General features: G+C 37.2%; 1 protein-coding gene across 1 annotated transcript in view; it reads right to left on the bottom strand.

The window, feature by feature from the left end:
* The window catches only part of LOC139454527 (protein NDRG3-like), a 41377-nt gene extending 26514 nt beyond the window's left edge, over positions 1 to 14863 (bottom strand). The window contains 2 exon segments of the mRNA XM_071236298.1: positions 12362 to 12450; positions 14779 to 14863. Of these exon segments, the coding sequence (XP_071092399.1) occupies positions 12362 to 12421 (60 nt within the window). The 5' untranslated portion in view covers positions 12422 to 12450; positions 14779 to 14863.
* Between the last annotated feature and the right edge of the window lie 386 nt (positions 14864 to 15249).

Here is a 15249-nt window from a genome sequence, read left to right as displayed (position 1 = left end):
AGGCTTTTGTTTCTACATGAGTAAGTACAATAGACATGTCAGGGCCGTGAGTCGTAATTTTATTACGTCATAAGTTGGATACCAGTGATGTATGGATTATCTCGGATACAAGGGAGGAATTGACAATAAGGTAAGGCCAATTGGGCTAAGATATATACTTACTTATTCAATTTCTTTAGAGAATGATTCTAAAAAGTCTTGAAAAAGAACTGAATTAAATTAATATGTCTATGTTAATAATTCTGACCAAAATGATTTTGAAAATAAATCATTTATAAGAATATGATAGGAACTTTCACATTTCGTATCATCATAGGTTAATAAAACTTTATTTTGGTTGATGCTTACAAAGTAAACTTTAGCATGTTTAGTAAATGGAGGGTAAATAACACAATAAAGTAATTGTCAATGGCACAGTTAGTTTGTCACAATACATCTCAATATGCTTAATGTTAAAGGGCTATGAATTATTTATCATATATACTCCAGGACTTGTTCTAAATTGAGTATAGTCACTCTTCAAACAAAATGCAGTATTCAAGGAAAGACTAGCGAATGATGGATGATGTACATTCCAGTACATTTATTTCTAAGGCTGAGGAGCAAAGTCCAGTTGCCTGTGACTAAGATCAAACTGACACTTTGAAATGTCAAAACAGACTTGTTTCTGCATAAGTCGCCCTTCTCATGACAGCGACATGAAATGGCAACATGCTGTCATGCTGGTACTAAGCAGTCACAACTGCATCACACAGCAACGATCTTCCTCATCCACAGACAACAGGGACATGTTTTTGATTACCCTGTTTACAGCTTTTATTCCATGTCAATGGAGTAGGTGAGGGATTTAAAAAAATGTTCACCTGGCAAAGATACTTAGATGACAATTGCATATAATCAGTCAATATTTGCATGAAATCAGTCAATATTTGCATTAAATTAAGTCAGTATTTGCATAAAATCAGTCAATATTTTCAACAAGTCAGGTGTATTTGAAAGTTGGTTCATCATCACTTTGATTTTTGTTTATTGTTTCATCAAGTTAATGCTGCAGTCATCAGTCTGCGAAACAACTTCCTGCCCTCTATCCCATGGATAGAAACATCGGGCAAAAAATTCTGAAATGACCCCATTACAGGCTATTGAAATCTTAAACCATGATTTTTTTTTATCAAAATATAAAAAAGTTCTCCAATTTCTGTAGATCAATACGACTATCAAAAAAATATTTACTATCCTAACAAATCGGGGTTACAATCGGGGTTCTCACTTCATAATATTTGACTCATGATTTGCAATTTGGGTTTACTTTATTGATACCTTCGCAAAATCAAATTTCCTGAAATAATAAACTGTCGCATATTTAAGCCAATAAAATTTGAAACTGGCTTGTAACTGTAAAGGCTAGCAAGCCCACTTGGCCAGCAATATATTAAGACTGTGCCACACTGGTAGTCACCATGGCAAGGAATATCATAGGGGTGAAACGATACAGCAAGGTCACGTATCGCAACACACATATAAATTTACGTCAAATCGCTGGGAAACTTCATGACAATAAATATTTCAGATAAGGTTCAAAAGGAAAAGCTAGCTGTAGACATGGTAGACACATGTTCGTAATGGTTTTTTTTAGTAGTGATCTTGAAACACTAATTACAACCCATTTTCCTATATCTGACGCCAGGGTCATTAAACAAGTAGTAAGTAATATATTTCTGCAAGTGTATGTCTTGTATCAATACAGAGAAAAATGTATTGTGTATTTTCATGAAAAATTGTATGTATTGTATGCATCTTTTCATCCCTAGAACATTAGTCATATCACAGCTGCCTGTGTGTCATTAATTCTGAGCAAGACAAACTAGTGGTTGATATTATGAGCAACATTCCATTATGTCAGAATATGATGACACCCCACACACAAAGTCACTGAGCCAGACCACCCGATCAATTTTATTCGCCTTATACAACCAACATAGTTGCTTGGGACAACTCCATCTCTTGTTAAGACTTGCACAAGTCTCTAAAGCAATAATTATTAGTTTTAATCATAATATCTTGATTATATAAATAATAAGAACAAGTTGTCTATAAGAGACTGGCGTTATTCTAGACTTGCCTATGAGGAGGATATAATACTTTACATTCATGGACTTATCTTTCAGTACAGCCTTGGAGCAAGGCTAAATCTCTTATATACAACTTTCAATTGACCCCCATCATGACAATTATCTCACAGTATCTATGGATTTCCTATCATGTCATCGATCCCAATTGCGTGGATCTATGCTCATGATTTCAATCACTGGATCATCTGGTCCAGACTCAATTATTTACAGACCACCGTCATATAGCTGGAACATTGCTGAGTGCGGCGTTAAACAACAAACCAACCAACCAAACCAACCTTTCAAAGAATGACTATTTTGTAAAAGCCATGACAGCAGTGTTTGAAAATAAGGAAAGAAACAAAGGGTCAGGGATTGATACTAAGGGGGAAAACAAACACCAAAGCCCCTAAAATTACTAAGTTTGGGGCCAGTGTCTAACAATATCCACTATTTGGCATTGGAAGAATACAAGTGAGTGAGTGAGTTAAAATTTAACATCGCATCGGCATTATTGCAGCCATATCGCAAAGAGACCAAGTTAATATATTCACAATTTAGTTATTACTGCAAAGTTATATTTAAAAACAATTTATGACACACATTTGAGAACAGTATCATGTATACAGTTTTAAAACACATGCTATAGGAAGAGTACAAGAGGGAAGTGGGAACAGTTGTTAAGTTTTGAGTGAAAAAAATGCCCATTTGAACATCTTATAATACAAATGACAAAAAATGTAAAATGGTTTCAAGTATGTTGTAAATCGCAACCATATCATACATAGAGATTATCATAGGAGCATGTGTGTCATACTGATTTCACGAAACAAGGTTCAGAATTCTTGTATTTCCCGAGCGAGAAGGAATGTAATACATGAATTATTACACAAGTTCCGTGAGGGTAATAATTTCTTTATTACCCATTTCTTAATCCTTTTGAGCTCCCCTTAAGAAAAGGGCAGTGATCACCACTGCTGTCCTATAAACAATGATTTGATTGATGTCAACAATTTTCAGCTTTGATGTCGTTTCTAGTATTATTCTAGTTTCTAGTCATTCCAACCTTTGTCACAATAAGAATTAAAAGATGTCAACAATGTCGTTCAGATGATGGACACTAGAGCGTGAGAAGTCATATTTTCACTAGTGCACACACAATTTTTTGCACTTGGTTATTTCTAACGCTATGAGTAATAATTTAGAATATCACTACCAGTACATTGACCATGTGGGCACAATATACATTAAATTGTCCTGATGGAAATCTTGTAGTCATTGGCATCTGGGTCATGTCACCTACCCCAGAGCATACATTTAACTTATAAACCTATTCATTGGGGTCGCTATTAAGTAAGAGACTTCTTTCTATAGGCATTAAAACCTATTGTGAGGTTTTTCTTTCCAGTCGGGTTAAATCTCATAAACAGGGACGTTGTAATGTCCCTGGGAATTTATACAATATCCCAGGGATTTTATAGGATATTCAAGTCATATTTGCTATATACCCCGGTAATGTGTTATAATATCCCAGGGATTTTATATGATGTCCTGGGTATTTTATTAATACAACTTCCGTTCAGATTGTAACATGTAATGAAATGTAAAATCAAATGACAAATGTTTTCTTTATATTCCCGAGGATCGAACTCGCAACCTTCATATCTGTAGCCCAGTGAGTGTACCACGAGGCTACAGGGGTGTTGATAAGCCACACTGGTTTTTAGAATGTCCTTTTCAAGATCCATACGCGAGTAACAGATATTTTACGCGCGTTTCCTAAGGTTCATGGAAAGTATGTTCGAAACATAAAAATGTTGATAAATGTTGTTTTAAGTTTCTTTTTTCGGTTTATAAGTATGGAAAAACACTTTCCCTCGGTTTTGGTAGACAGAGCATGCCCTGGGGGTCGTGAAAAAAACGCAGGGGCTTCGCCCCCTTGGTTTTTCCCTCTCACCGGGGCATGCTCTGTCTACCAAAACCTCGTGAGCGTGTTTTCTCCAATACATAACAACCACCCCTATTCCATTCCATCCCATCCTCAACTTTCTCAGCCATTACACACCCCATTCTCATATCTAGGAAATAAGAAACTTAATGGTTGAGTGAGTGAGTGAGTATGGTTTTACGCCGCTTTTAGCAATATTCCAGCAATATCACGTTGGGGGACACCAGTAATGGGCTTCACGCATTGTATCCTTAATGGTCAAGGGTTCCCTTATAGAATATATTTTATTATTTAATCACATACATAACTTTATTTCAGGGAACATTGTTAGTCTAGCACCTGGGCAACTGCCAAGTTTTATCCTTGAGGTCCTTGCCATAATGTTAAGAATTAAGTGCTAAGGGTGCCCTAGATTCATATATTATAGCAACAGGGATTCCAGGAGCCCATAATTTGAAATCCAAATTATTATTGTTTTGATAAAAATGTACAAAATATTGGAGGAAACCAACTTGCAAATTCAGTCACTTCAATAAAAGGACAAAGTAACCATGGTAACAGACCAAACACAACAAGTAATTATCTCAAGAACAGTATCACAATCTTGCCAATCCATGAAGTGTCTCAACATGTTCCATAATCAACAGTTAATTGCTAGAATTTCAATCTAATGTAGATTTTACCACCCATCTATAAGTTGTTAGAGAGATAGTTCTTCATTCTTACATAAGCATAAACATCAAGTGCAAATGTGAGCGTGACCAGCCTAGTGTGTCAGTAGTTACAAATTAAATAGCTAGGATAGGGTTAGCCTAGGGTTTGAAACATTCATAAAAAAATGGAAAATTAATAAAAACAATTTTTTTCTTTTGACTGCACCCCTTCATATGACACAGATTATATGTACTAAGTTTGAGATGAATCCCCTGAATAGTTTAAGAGAAATCACGCGGACAAAGTTTTCGGACGGACGTTAGGGTTTGAAAAATTCATAAAAAAATGGAAAATTAATAAAAACATTTTTTTCATTTGACTGCGCCCCTCCATATGACACAGATTATATGTACTAAGTTTGAGATGAATCCCCTGAATAGTTTAAGAGAAATCACGCGGACAAAGTTTTCGGACGGACAGGCTGACGGACGGAACCTTGGTATAACTATATACCCCCGACAAAATGTCGGGGGTATAATAACTTAGCACACCACACTATGGGAGTGTCTGTCTTGTACCTTCACTTTTAGTCTGCAAGTCCTATTTCATATTACTTTGGGAGTTTGAAAAAGTAGACAAAAAAATTGTCTACTTCGTCAAACTCCCAAAGTAATATGTGGGTATCAGAAGCTATACCGAAATGTTGCAATTACACTATTTTAAAGATGCTATTCACAAAAAACTGCTTTTCTAGTTTGTCATCCATCAAATTCTAAGAAATGCTGATCCAGCAATTCGGGAGTTTGTGTGGGAGGGATCTTCTGAGCCATAGAGTGTTAATTGTCTTGACATAGTGCATTAACACACACTGATAGCTGAAATCAATCAAACCTTGGAACTGAAAGGCCTGGATTACATCCTATTCACCATACTTTACACGTAAAGCTGAAGTATGGATTTGTTAAATAATGAAATACTTCGGCTCCACACACTTGCGGACAACACTAAGAGTCACCCCGACATGCCGACACGCAAGATCAGTTTTATCAAGTCCAAATCCTGACTTTCTCTGCACCACTTTATCATGATTATTACATGTAACATGATGCTTGATAGACAAATATCGGTTGACATCACTGACAGAGCGAGTTTTGTTTAAGACTGCTTTGCATAATATTTCAGTTGGATCAAGGCATGACAGCTTGATGTGGAAGGAAAGCATGAAGTGATGCAGGTGTTAGACATTTACCACTTTGGTGAAATCAATGAGCATGATGTTTACAAACTTAAACACAAAATCAGGGTGAATCTGGGATTCAAACCAAAAATCATAGATTCCTGACATGTTTAAGGGAGACAACTCTGCACATCAAACATGGGGCCTTAGACCACCGGGCAGCCATTGCCCTGCCCCTAAGACAGGCATGGAGCTCAGTTAAATGTGAGACAGTTTTTTATGGAGTCATTATTCAGAGCGTTGGCCACAAATCTATTCATGGTGACAGGACATATTCCCCAGTACAAGAGTGTGAGTGACTTTTCATAGAACAGTATCTCAATAATATCACGACATGTCACCGTACCTTGGGAGGAAAGCCCAAAGTTGCTTAGGCTCAGATATTTACCACTTGTCAGGTTGGGCTGACATAGTGCTGCCCTCATCACAATTGCAGATGAGGTACTACGCCTGTATTGAAGTGCTTGCGGGTCACCTGTAAATCAGCTTTATGACCAGTCATATATACAAACCACCATAAACGTAAATCACGAGGCTGAGTTTTTATGAGACATATTTCATATATCTCACGATTATAAAGCAGCCTTGACCAAAATGATGCTAAAACAAGAGTGCTCTGAGAACACAACATCCCCCGCATGAATTTTTTTAACGAGTCAAATGAAGCTCACTAAAACAGGGGCAGTAACTCTGTCAAAATATGTTGAAATGAAACGGGACTGCAATATGCGTATCATCAACATGTCGACATCTTGTGTGTAGAGTGTCAGGGATATTCTCTGGAAACTGTAGGAAGAGTTGATTTCACAAGCTTAGTACCCTCTCTCACAATTAGGCAAATGAAGCTCACTAAAACAGGGGCAGTAACACTGTCAAAATTAGTCGAAATGAAACGGGACTGCTATATGCGTATCATCAACATGTCGACATCTTGTGTGTAGAGTGTCAGGAATATTCTCTGGAAAGTGTAGGAGGAGTTGATTTCACAAGCTTATTACCCTCTCTCACAATTATTGAGTGAGTGGGTTTGATTTTACGTCGCTTTTAGCAATAATCCAGCAATATCACGGCGGGGGACACCTGAAATGGGCTTCACACATTGTATCCATGTCGGGAATCAATCCCGGGTCTTCGGCGTGACGAGCAAACGCTTTAACCACTAGACTACCCGACCGCCCTCTCTCACAATTACGCAAATGAAGCTCTTTAAAACAGGGGCAGTAACTCTGTCAAAATTAGTCGAAATGAAATGGGACTGCGATATGCGTATCATCAACATGTCGACATCTTGTGTGTAGAGTGTCAGGGATATTCTCTGGAAACTGTAGGAAGAGTTGATTTCACAAGCTTAGTACCCTCTCTCACAATTAGGCAAATGAAGCTCCGTAAAACAGGGGCAGTAACTCTGTCAAAATTAGTCGAAATGAAACAGGACTGCGATATGCGTATCATCAACATGTCGACGTATTGTGTGTAGAGTTTCAGGGATATTCTCTGGAAACTGTAGAAGGAGTTGATTTCACAAGCTTAGTACTCTCTGTGGGACAGACAGACGGACGGACGGACTGCGCCACGACATAATCCCACTTCAGCCATTCTGGCCCGGCGGGGGATATTTAGGATTGAGAACTTCAACAGAACCGATGAAAGTTATTGACTTCAAATGTCCGTTACCATGATTACACAGTGGGTAATTGTGTTCATGTTGAAACCCCTGGATGTTCATATGAGCAGCAAAGGTCAGCTTTATTGTATCTTCCAGAGGCAAGGAAGTTAACTGACTGTTAAAGTGCAGTTTCCACCCTTGCCAAAGTAGACTGGAATTTCTGGGCTTGATCGAGGCGCAACCAGTGGCTATTACGAGTTATGTCCCTTCTTTGTCCCTCATATTGACCAATCAGACTCCACCTCTCATATGGCAATGCCCAGTGAAGACGAAGTGATCAACAATCAAGATCTATATTGTAATAAAACGGGTCTTACATCGCGAAGTGCATCAAAATAGGTGAGCATTTTCATTAAAAACATGAAAAGACTTAGGAAGTGGCTGTTGACAGTACACATGGTTTGCAAATCCTGCAATTGACTGAAATCTGTACGGCAGTTTACAGTGATTTTGATTGGGCTATGCATAGACTCATTAGTCCAGCCAAAATATAATTCCATAATTCCACTGGAATGATTAATGGGCTTATATAGTCAGTTAACTCACTTGCCTCGGGAAGATGCCTTTGTTGCAACAATTGATAAGGAACAAGAAAATAACCTATTTCTTTTTTTCCAAATATGTATTCAGCCTGAAGATGTCAAACCAAACTTCCTCAAATGTGCCATAAAATATCTGTGTTAATACTTAACATGATCATGGTAATTAAGGGCAGATGTTTCCCATTTCTTGGTTTACAGATATTTTTTGCGAATTAAAATCATGGTTGGTAGGTTGGAAAAAAATTAAATAAACATGAAATTACTGCTGTTGTTTTCACTCTTCAAAATATTGAAGCAGCGATAAAAATTGGCACTGGTGCAGTAGTCCTTGCCAAACTTCCCAATAGTTAAGGTATCATAAGGACTTGAAGGAATTTGCCATTTTTTAGGGTTTTTGCTATATGTTATCATAAAAGGACTAGTGGACTAAAAATGTTACTTTCTACCACTGTGAAGTTGTGAAGTACACTGCCATATGACCCATGTTTATCCGGCAGGTTTAATCTTGGGCAGGGCTTGATTTAAGGAACTTCAATTAACTTTCACCAGGTGCATGTTGACAGGAAAACCCAGTTGTACCAGGCAAAACAAGGCTGCACACTGGTCCCATACAATACACAAAGATGAAACATCGAGGCACAAACTGAATGAAGTCATCTCAGGTCTCTGATGACTGTCATGATTTTATATAAATAATGCAGTAAAGCGTAATAGGATGCACATAGTTTTGAAGTCCCTCCAGATTGACGACATCAAGCCCAAGAGTGAGTGAGTGAGTGAGTGAGTGAGTGAGTTGGGTTTAACGCCGCTTTTAACATTATTCCAGTCATATCGCGGCGTGTCAGCTTAATGTGGGAGGAAAGCCCTAAGTGACGCAGGTCTATGACGTTTACCACTTCGGTGAAACCCACGAGCATGGGTATGGTGCTGACAAACCTAGAAACATAATTGGGGCGAACCAGGATTCGAACCCACAATCATAGGTTTCTGGCGTGCCCAAGGGACGCAACTCTGCACAGCGAATCGCGGCGCCTTAGACAACTTGGCCACCCGTGCCCCCGTCAAGCCCAAGAAAGTATGTCAAATTACATACATAGGGACCAATGATGCTGGATGGTGCATAAAGCTTAGAGGTATGCACTGTGTTCAGAGATACTGTGTGGACATGTGAGGGTTAGTCAGACACAAACTTGAATTTTTTTACCATGTACTTGTTGCAAGTAAAAATAAATAAACAGGGCATAAACACTTGTCTCAAGGATTTATGGTACTACAGTTCATGTGTCATTTGTAAATTGAGTTTACCAGTATATCATGACATATGAACCTAAATCTACTGTAGAACCTATATAGGAAACGTCTAGAAATCTCAGTAGACAGTGCTCCAAGTCAAGTAGGGTCCTAGGGTCCTTAAGCATGTTTAGGTCTATGGTATTTGCTTCTTATGATCCCTCTAAATGTTTCATTTTTAATATTAGGTATATGCAAGAACACCCTGACTTTCATGATTAACTGTAAACACTGGTTGGGTGATTTACGGAACTACTGAACCAATACAGGGTAACCATGGAAACCAGTTAATCACCAATTACCGGTAACATGATTAAGTACAAAAACATTTAACTATTGATCACAAAACCAACAGTTATTGACAGAGGGAGTAACATACAGTTTGTATTAATGTTACAGCATCTCACATGCAACATATAACTGTTGTTATGATGTCATACCCCAATCACCCGTGAAGATTCCGGGATAGAATAGGTCTTCAGCAACCCATGCTTGCTGTAAAAGGTGACTATGCTTGTCGTAAAAGGCGACTAACGGGATCGGGTGGTCAGGCTCGCTGACTTGGTTGATGAATGTCATCGATCCAAATTACGTGGATCGATGCTCATGATATCAATCACTGGATTGTCTGGTCCAGACTCGATTATTTATTCAGACCGCCATCATATAGCTGGAATATTGCTGAGTACGGCGTAAAACAACAAACCAACCAACCAACCAACATACCGCAATCACATCACTGGGCACTTTCCATATTGTACACAAAATGGGAAGACTGAAATTTCATATTTTCATATGTTTAATGCCCTTCTTGTGGACCAGATTGACGTGAACACTTAGGTCTTTTAGTTTTTACTAGTTGGTTTATAAACAATTTGGCCTACAATTCAATGTCGGTGGTTGGAAATAAAACAAATAATTTTCAACTTTCAGGTTAGTATTGCTACCAATGAATGAAAAACTAATTGGTAGGTCACACGATCACAGAAATATAATCACAAAACAATACCGAAAGACAACTGATTGGTTCTTTTTGTTTGAATAACTTTTTTATTAGTGTTATTGACTGTAACTTCCAAACAACGGTGATAAGTCTCATGGTTATACCATTTAACCTATTTGTAAAATAGTTGATCACAAATGTTTTTCTAATTTCAGTAGATTTTTTTTTAGGCCGCCTCGTAAACCAACTGAAGAAAATATATGGGATCTTATGGACAGGTGACACATTACCTGCCAGGTAGCATAATAAAATCTCAAGCACCATGCTAAAAAATGGTAGCTTATTTTCTCATAGGTTCAACATGATCAGTGTCATGTTGGTGACCCAGGCCCCATGGCAATCAAGACAACTGATTACAGTATAACAGGTAGACTGTCCCAAATCTGACTATGCTTGCAACATTGTACTGTGCTGGGTGTGAATATTTCACAATTTGTGTAATTATTCTATTCATAAATCAACACAATAATTTCAGGCACTCGTTGAGAGAGAAGAGATTTTCATATTCTCTCAAGAGTTATCCCCCTTTGACTAAACTGTTGACATGATGCCAACAGCCTGAAGTCTTATCATGATTATTTGATAATGTACGTATCTGTGATATTGGAGATAGATTATTGACTGTTGTTTTCACCTCGCAGTCCCATGAGTTAGAAGGGGAGAGGAGAGGAGGGGAGAGGAGAGGAGGGGAGAGGAGAAGAGAGGAGGGGAAAGGAGGGGAGAGGAGGGGGGAGGAGGGTTTGGAGTGTTTTAAGGACACTGCAAAGGAAGAGCTCAGATACAAAAGGGCTGATCTTCAAATAACATTCAACAGTAATCTGACATGGCTATTGCAGAAACATATTGTTGGATAGCAAATGTGAATCAACAAACTAAACTCATAGTATATAGCATATCACATGTAAAGTATTAGTACAAAGGCTTCAAAGGTAATGTATTCATAAATACATAATAAATCATGCAAAACATATTAATGTAAATTATTAAAACAAAGGTATGGTAAACTGGTTCTCAAACACTTGCATGAATAGAATACATCATGTCAAATTGGCATCAATAGCTTTTTCTTTTATCATGTTTATTTCACATGCATATTTGCTACTCTACCCTTTGTATCTACTTTCTAATTTGTTTATCCACAGCTCCAGATAAGCTGCGTATCTGCGTAAAATACAGAAATGCAGAAATATGCAGTAAAATAAAATCCAAGCGTATCAAATACGCAACGAACATTACAGATTGTGCGTATCATCAAAATATTGTGAAGTAACCCAGGTTACCCTGTGTATTCGATTAGCAAATCAGCAACATATTTTGAAATTATAAACGGGCATTCCGTCCACCTTGCCAAACTCCACGATGACAGTTACATCATGATCAATTGCCATCACACTTTCTTGTTGAAGTATCGGGGTATTAATAAATCCTATAAAGCTCTCGAACCCACACGACACCAGTTTGCAGGGACTAGATGAATAGTGTTTTTAAATATTTAACTTAAATACACAGATGTGTAAAAACTAGTGGGTAACAGAAATTTGAATACCCAAATAGAATTACTGATACCCAATGATTTTAAAATGTATGGGTAAAATACCCACTACACCAAAAGCTTATCTGGAGCTCTGTTATCTAATCAACTTTGAATTCACAATTTACCCTTCTTGATTGCTAGTATGGATATTTACAGGAGTTATTTCAGTCATAGTGGAAACAAGCCATTTAAATTTCAATAATATAGACAAAATAATCACTTGTCTATTCAGATGCTTGCCCGAGAACCAATTATACCATTCTTTAGGTCATCAACAAACTACATCTAACATCATCTAATGCAGATAAATCAATTCTACATATGCAAATACACTTAAGTATAAACAAATTAGAACAGAAGGAAAAAGCATGCAGACCTGATCATGTGACGACAGCAGACGCCTCGTTTCAATTTCAATATCGTCGATGTTATCCATCTTAGCAAATTGTCAACACGGCTTGTGTACTGGGTGGTTGAAACAAGCAAATCATTCATGAAAGCAAAACGAAAAAAACACAATGCAAATCAAACATCAATCATGACAACATGAAAGCACGAACTAAGAATGTCAGCTCTTGCCATTTTCACTTCCTGAATCAGTGTATAATGAGTAGCTCTTGCTTAATTGAAGAAATTTGTTATTTTGAACATAACATTATCCAAAACAATAATCATGATAATGCTCAAGATTATCTTTTAATGCATGCCTCAGGGAAACAATAAGCACTTGACCACTCACCTCAAGCAATCTGCCCAATGTTAAAGGATACCCTTTAGCTAGTTCAGGAAATTAGATCAGCCGAAATTCCTTATTTCCACAACAAACAGTTGACTGCGGATTTTACACACACAAAAATCAGTTGATCGTTGGGAAACATTTATTTTATTTCCGAGATAATAAAATCAAAATATACCATGGAAATAAAAAGATGAGTGTTGCATTGCAATAAAGTGCATGTTATGATATTCATGAAAAATACATGATGTATGAGATAATTAATAAGCACAGAAACACATTTCAAATAGTTGTCATGTTGTGACCTTTATTGGGTTTATGTAATTTTGCAATGATAATAAAAGAGTCCTTGACTTTCCTGATTAATTTTGAATACTGATATGAATTGTCCTTTCGTTTACACTGCAATCTGGTAATAGGGGAAGAAACTATGCAAATGCTGACGTTTTCAAGGTGTAACAATTGGTATCGATAGACATTTCAAACACTTTGGAGCTTCATTTTGTCAACAATCTTTTGCTTGTTAGCAGCTGTTACGATGTAAATGGCAGACAGATAAATTTACAGAAATCACCATGATTAGATAGATAGAGAATTGAACATGTTGAAGTGATAAAAGAATCCTTTAATCTTTAAAGTGACTTTGAGTCTACACTGCCCTCAGCATTGTTGTGATTCCTTTAACATTAAGCAAACTGGCTTGAGGTTGCATGCAGGCTGTCATGGTCTGGAGGCTGTGAGTGCTTGTTAATGATAATGCTCAAACAACATATTGACCACACAAATACTATAAAATATTGGTGCATTTCTAAAATAGAACACGATACAGTTTATAACATTAAGACTACTGACACAATTCAAACATCACATAAAAGGAGAAAAAAACGACAAACATCTAACTTACACGGTCACTGCATTTGAAAAATTCATTTACAAGCATATACAATATAAGTCATGATAGCATACCTTTTGTTCTTCAATGTGTTTCAACCAAATAGTCCACAATATATTATTCACAAATTTGATTCTCCTGATTCACTTTATATCCTGAGGAGGAGGAAAGGACTTTTTACTGACTGCAGCAATGAGCACTGTAAAGACTGACTGACCTTATATCCTAATTCATAAACAGTTGCATAACCAGGGGCCATATTGCCTTGAAGCATGGAAAGTGTGATATCTTTTCAAAACAGGTAAGAAAAGGAGCCATTTATCCTTAGGCAATTGGCAAAAACACACAAAATAATCCTGATCCAAGGGCTGGGACAACAATTATCACCCCTTTGCCACATTCAAATGTATTTCAATGGCTTGCAGAGAAAATCCCTGACCTGAGGCTGTCTCACAACCTAATGGTAATTGCGATCACTGAAGCATACTCACTTTTCACAACATGCACAAGGACAGGTCAAAGTTCAATGGGCAGTGGTTGTTCAGGTCAAATTTGTAAACAAACAGCTAGGTACCCCTTAGATTTTAATGTCATGTTTTTGAAGGATTCTTTTCATTTCGCCATATTATATTATTTCAAATAATGGAAAAACGATAGCTGTTCTCTTGTCAGGCAAGTTAACAATAACTAAAGATGGGTAAAGCTAGGCTCCACTAGTCAATGAAAGGATTTATTTATTTTTAAAACCTATCACACCTGGGATCAGGGGCAGCTTACAATGTGAACTGATTATTAATATTATCATTATTATTATTATCAGGGCAATTTTATTATTATGTGGATATAACTCTGCCCCATGGAAATATGTGGTAAATTTCATAATACATGGAACATATCAACCAAGTGAAAACAGCCATACCTGAAATGTATTTTTGTGTACTCTCGTTTTGTTTGTCCTCTACATTGATATAAGAATTGATCACTTCCCTAAATGTTCACAGCGGTTCAGGTGGGACTAAATTATTCCATAAGAAAATTTTACGTATGTACTTAGCATGCTTACTAGTCTAGATTGGGACCCGTGAATTGTTCTAGTATCTAATATCGCTTACTTGCTGAACACGACAACACTAAAATAACCCAATATGCCCAGAACTACACCTACCTTGTGTCTTCCCCCAACACGATATCAGTAATGTGGCCATGAGAGAGAAATACGGAACGTTGTTAATGTCCACATTGGGATGTTTATTGCGAAATTAGAATGTTTTGACCTTTCCTTAAATCGATTTCAACACATCCGTATTTTCGTCTAGTCTATGCAGTATGCTTGTCCTGCTGATTATTCAAGAAATGCAGACATTGTTAGGACAGTTTTTCGAACTATCATACTCACAGGCGCAAATACGGTGCATGATTTCTACTTATGCGAACAACTGACTCAAAATTAACACAACACTCACCTAAAAACCTTGTGAATATTCTCCTTTTCTCAAAAATATCTCGATTTTATGACTAGTTAGACGTAATTAACACATTTGCAACAATATTTCTCATTGGTCACTTCATTAACGCTTGAACCAATGAAATAACGTGTTACTCCAAATTGTCCAAGAGGAGATAACTCTAACCGTAG

Source organism: Haliotis cracherodii, unplaced genomic scaffold (genome assembly GCF_022045235.1).
Source record: "Haliotis cracherodii isolate W230 unplaced genomic scaffold, xgHalCrac1.p SCAF_10, whole genome shotgun sequence".
In the NCBI taxonomy this organism is placed as follows: domain Eukaryota; kingdom Metazoa; phylum Mollusca; class Gastropoda; order Lepetellida; family Haliotidae; genus Haliotis; species Haliotis cracherodii.
Note: the sequence above shows the minus strand (reverse complement) of the source record. Positions and strands in the feature narration are given on the sequence as shown.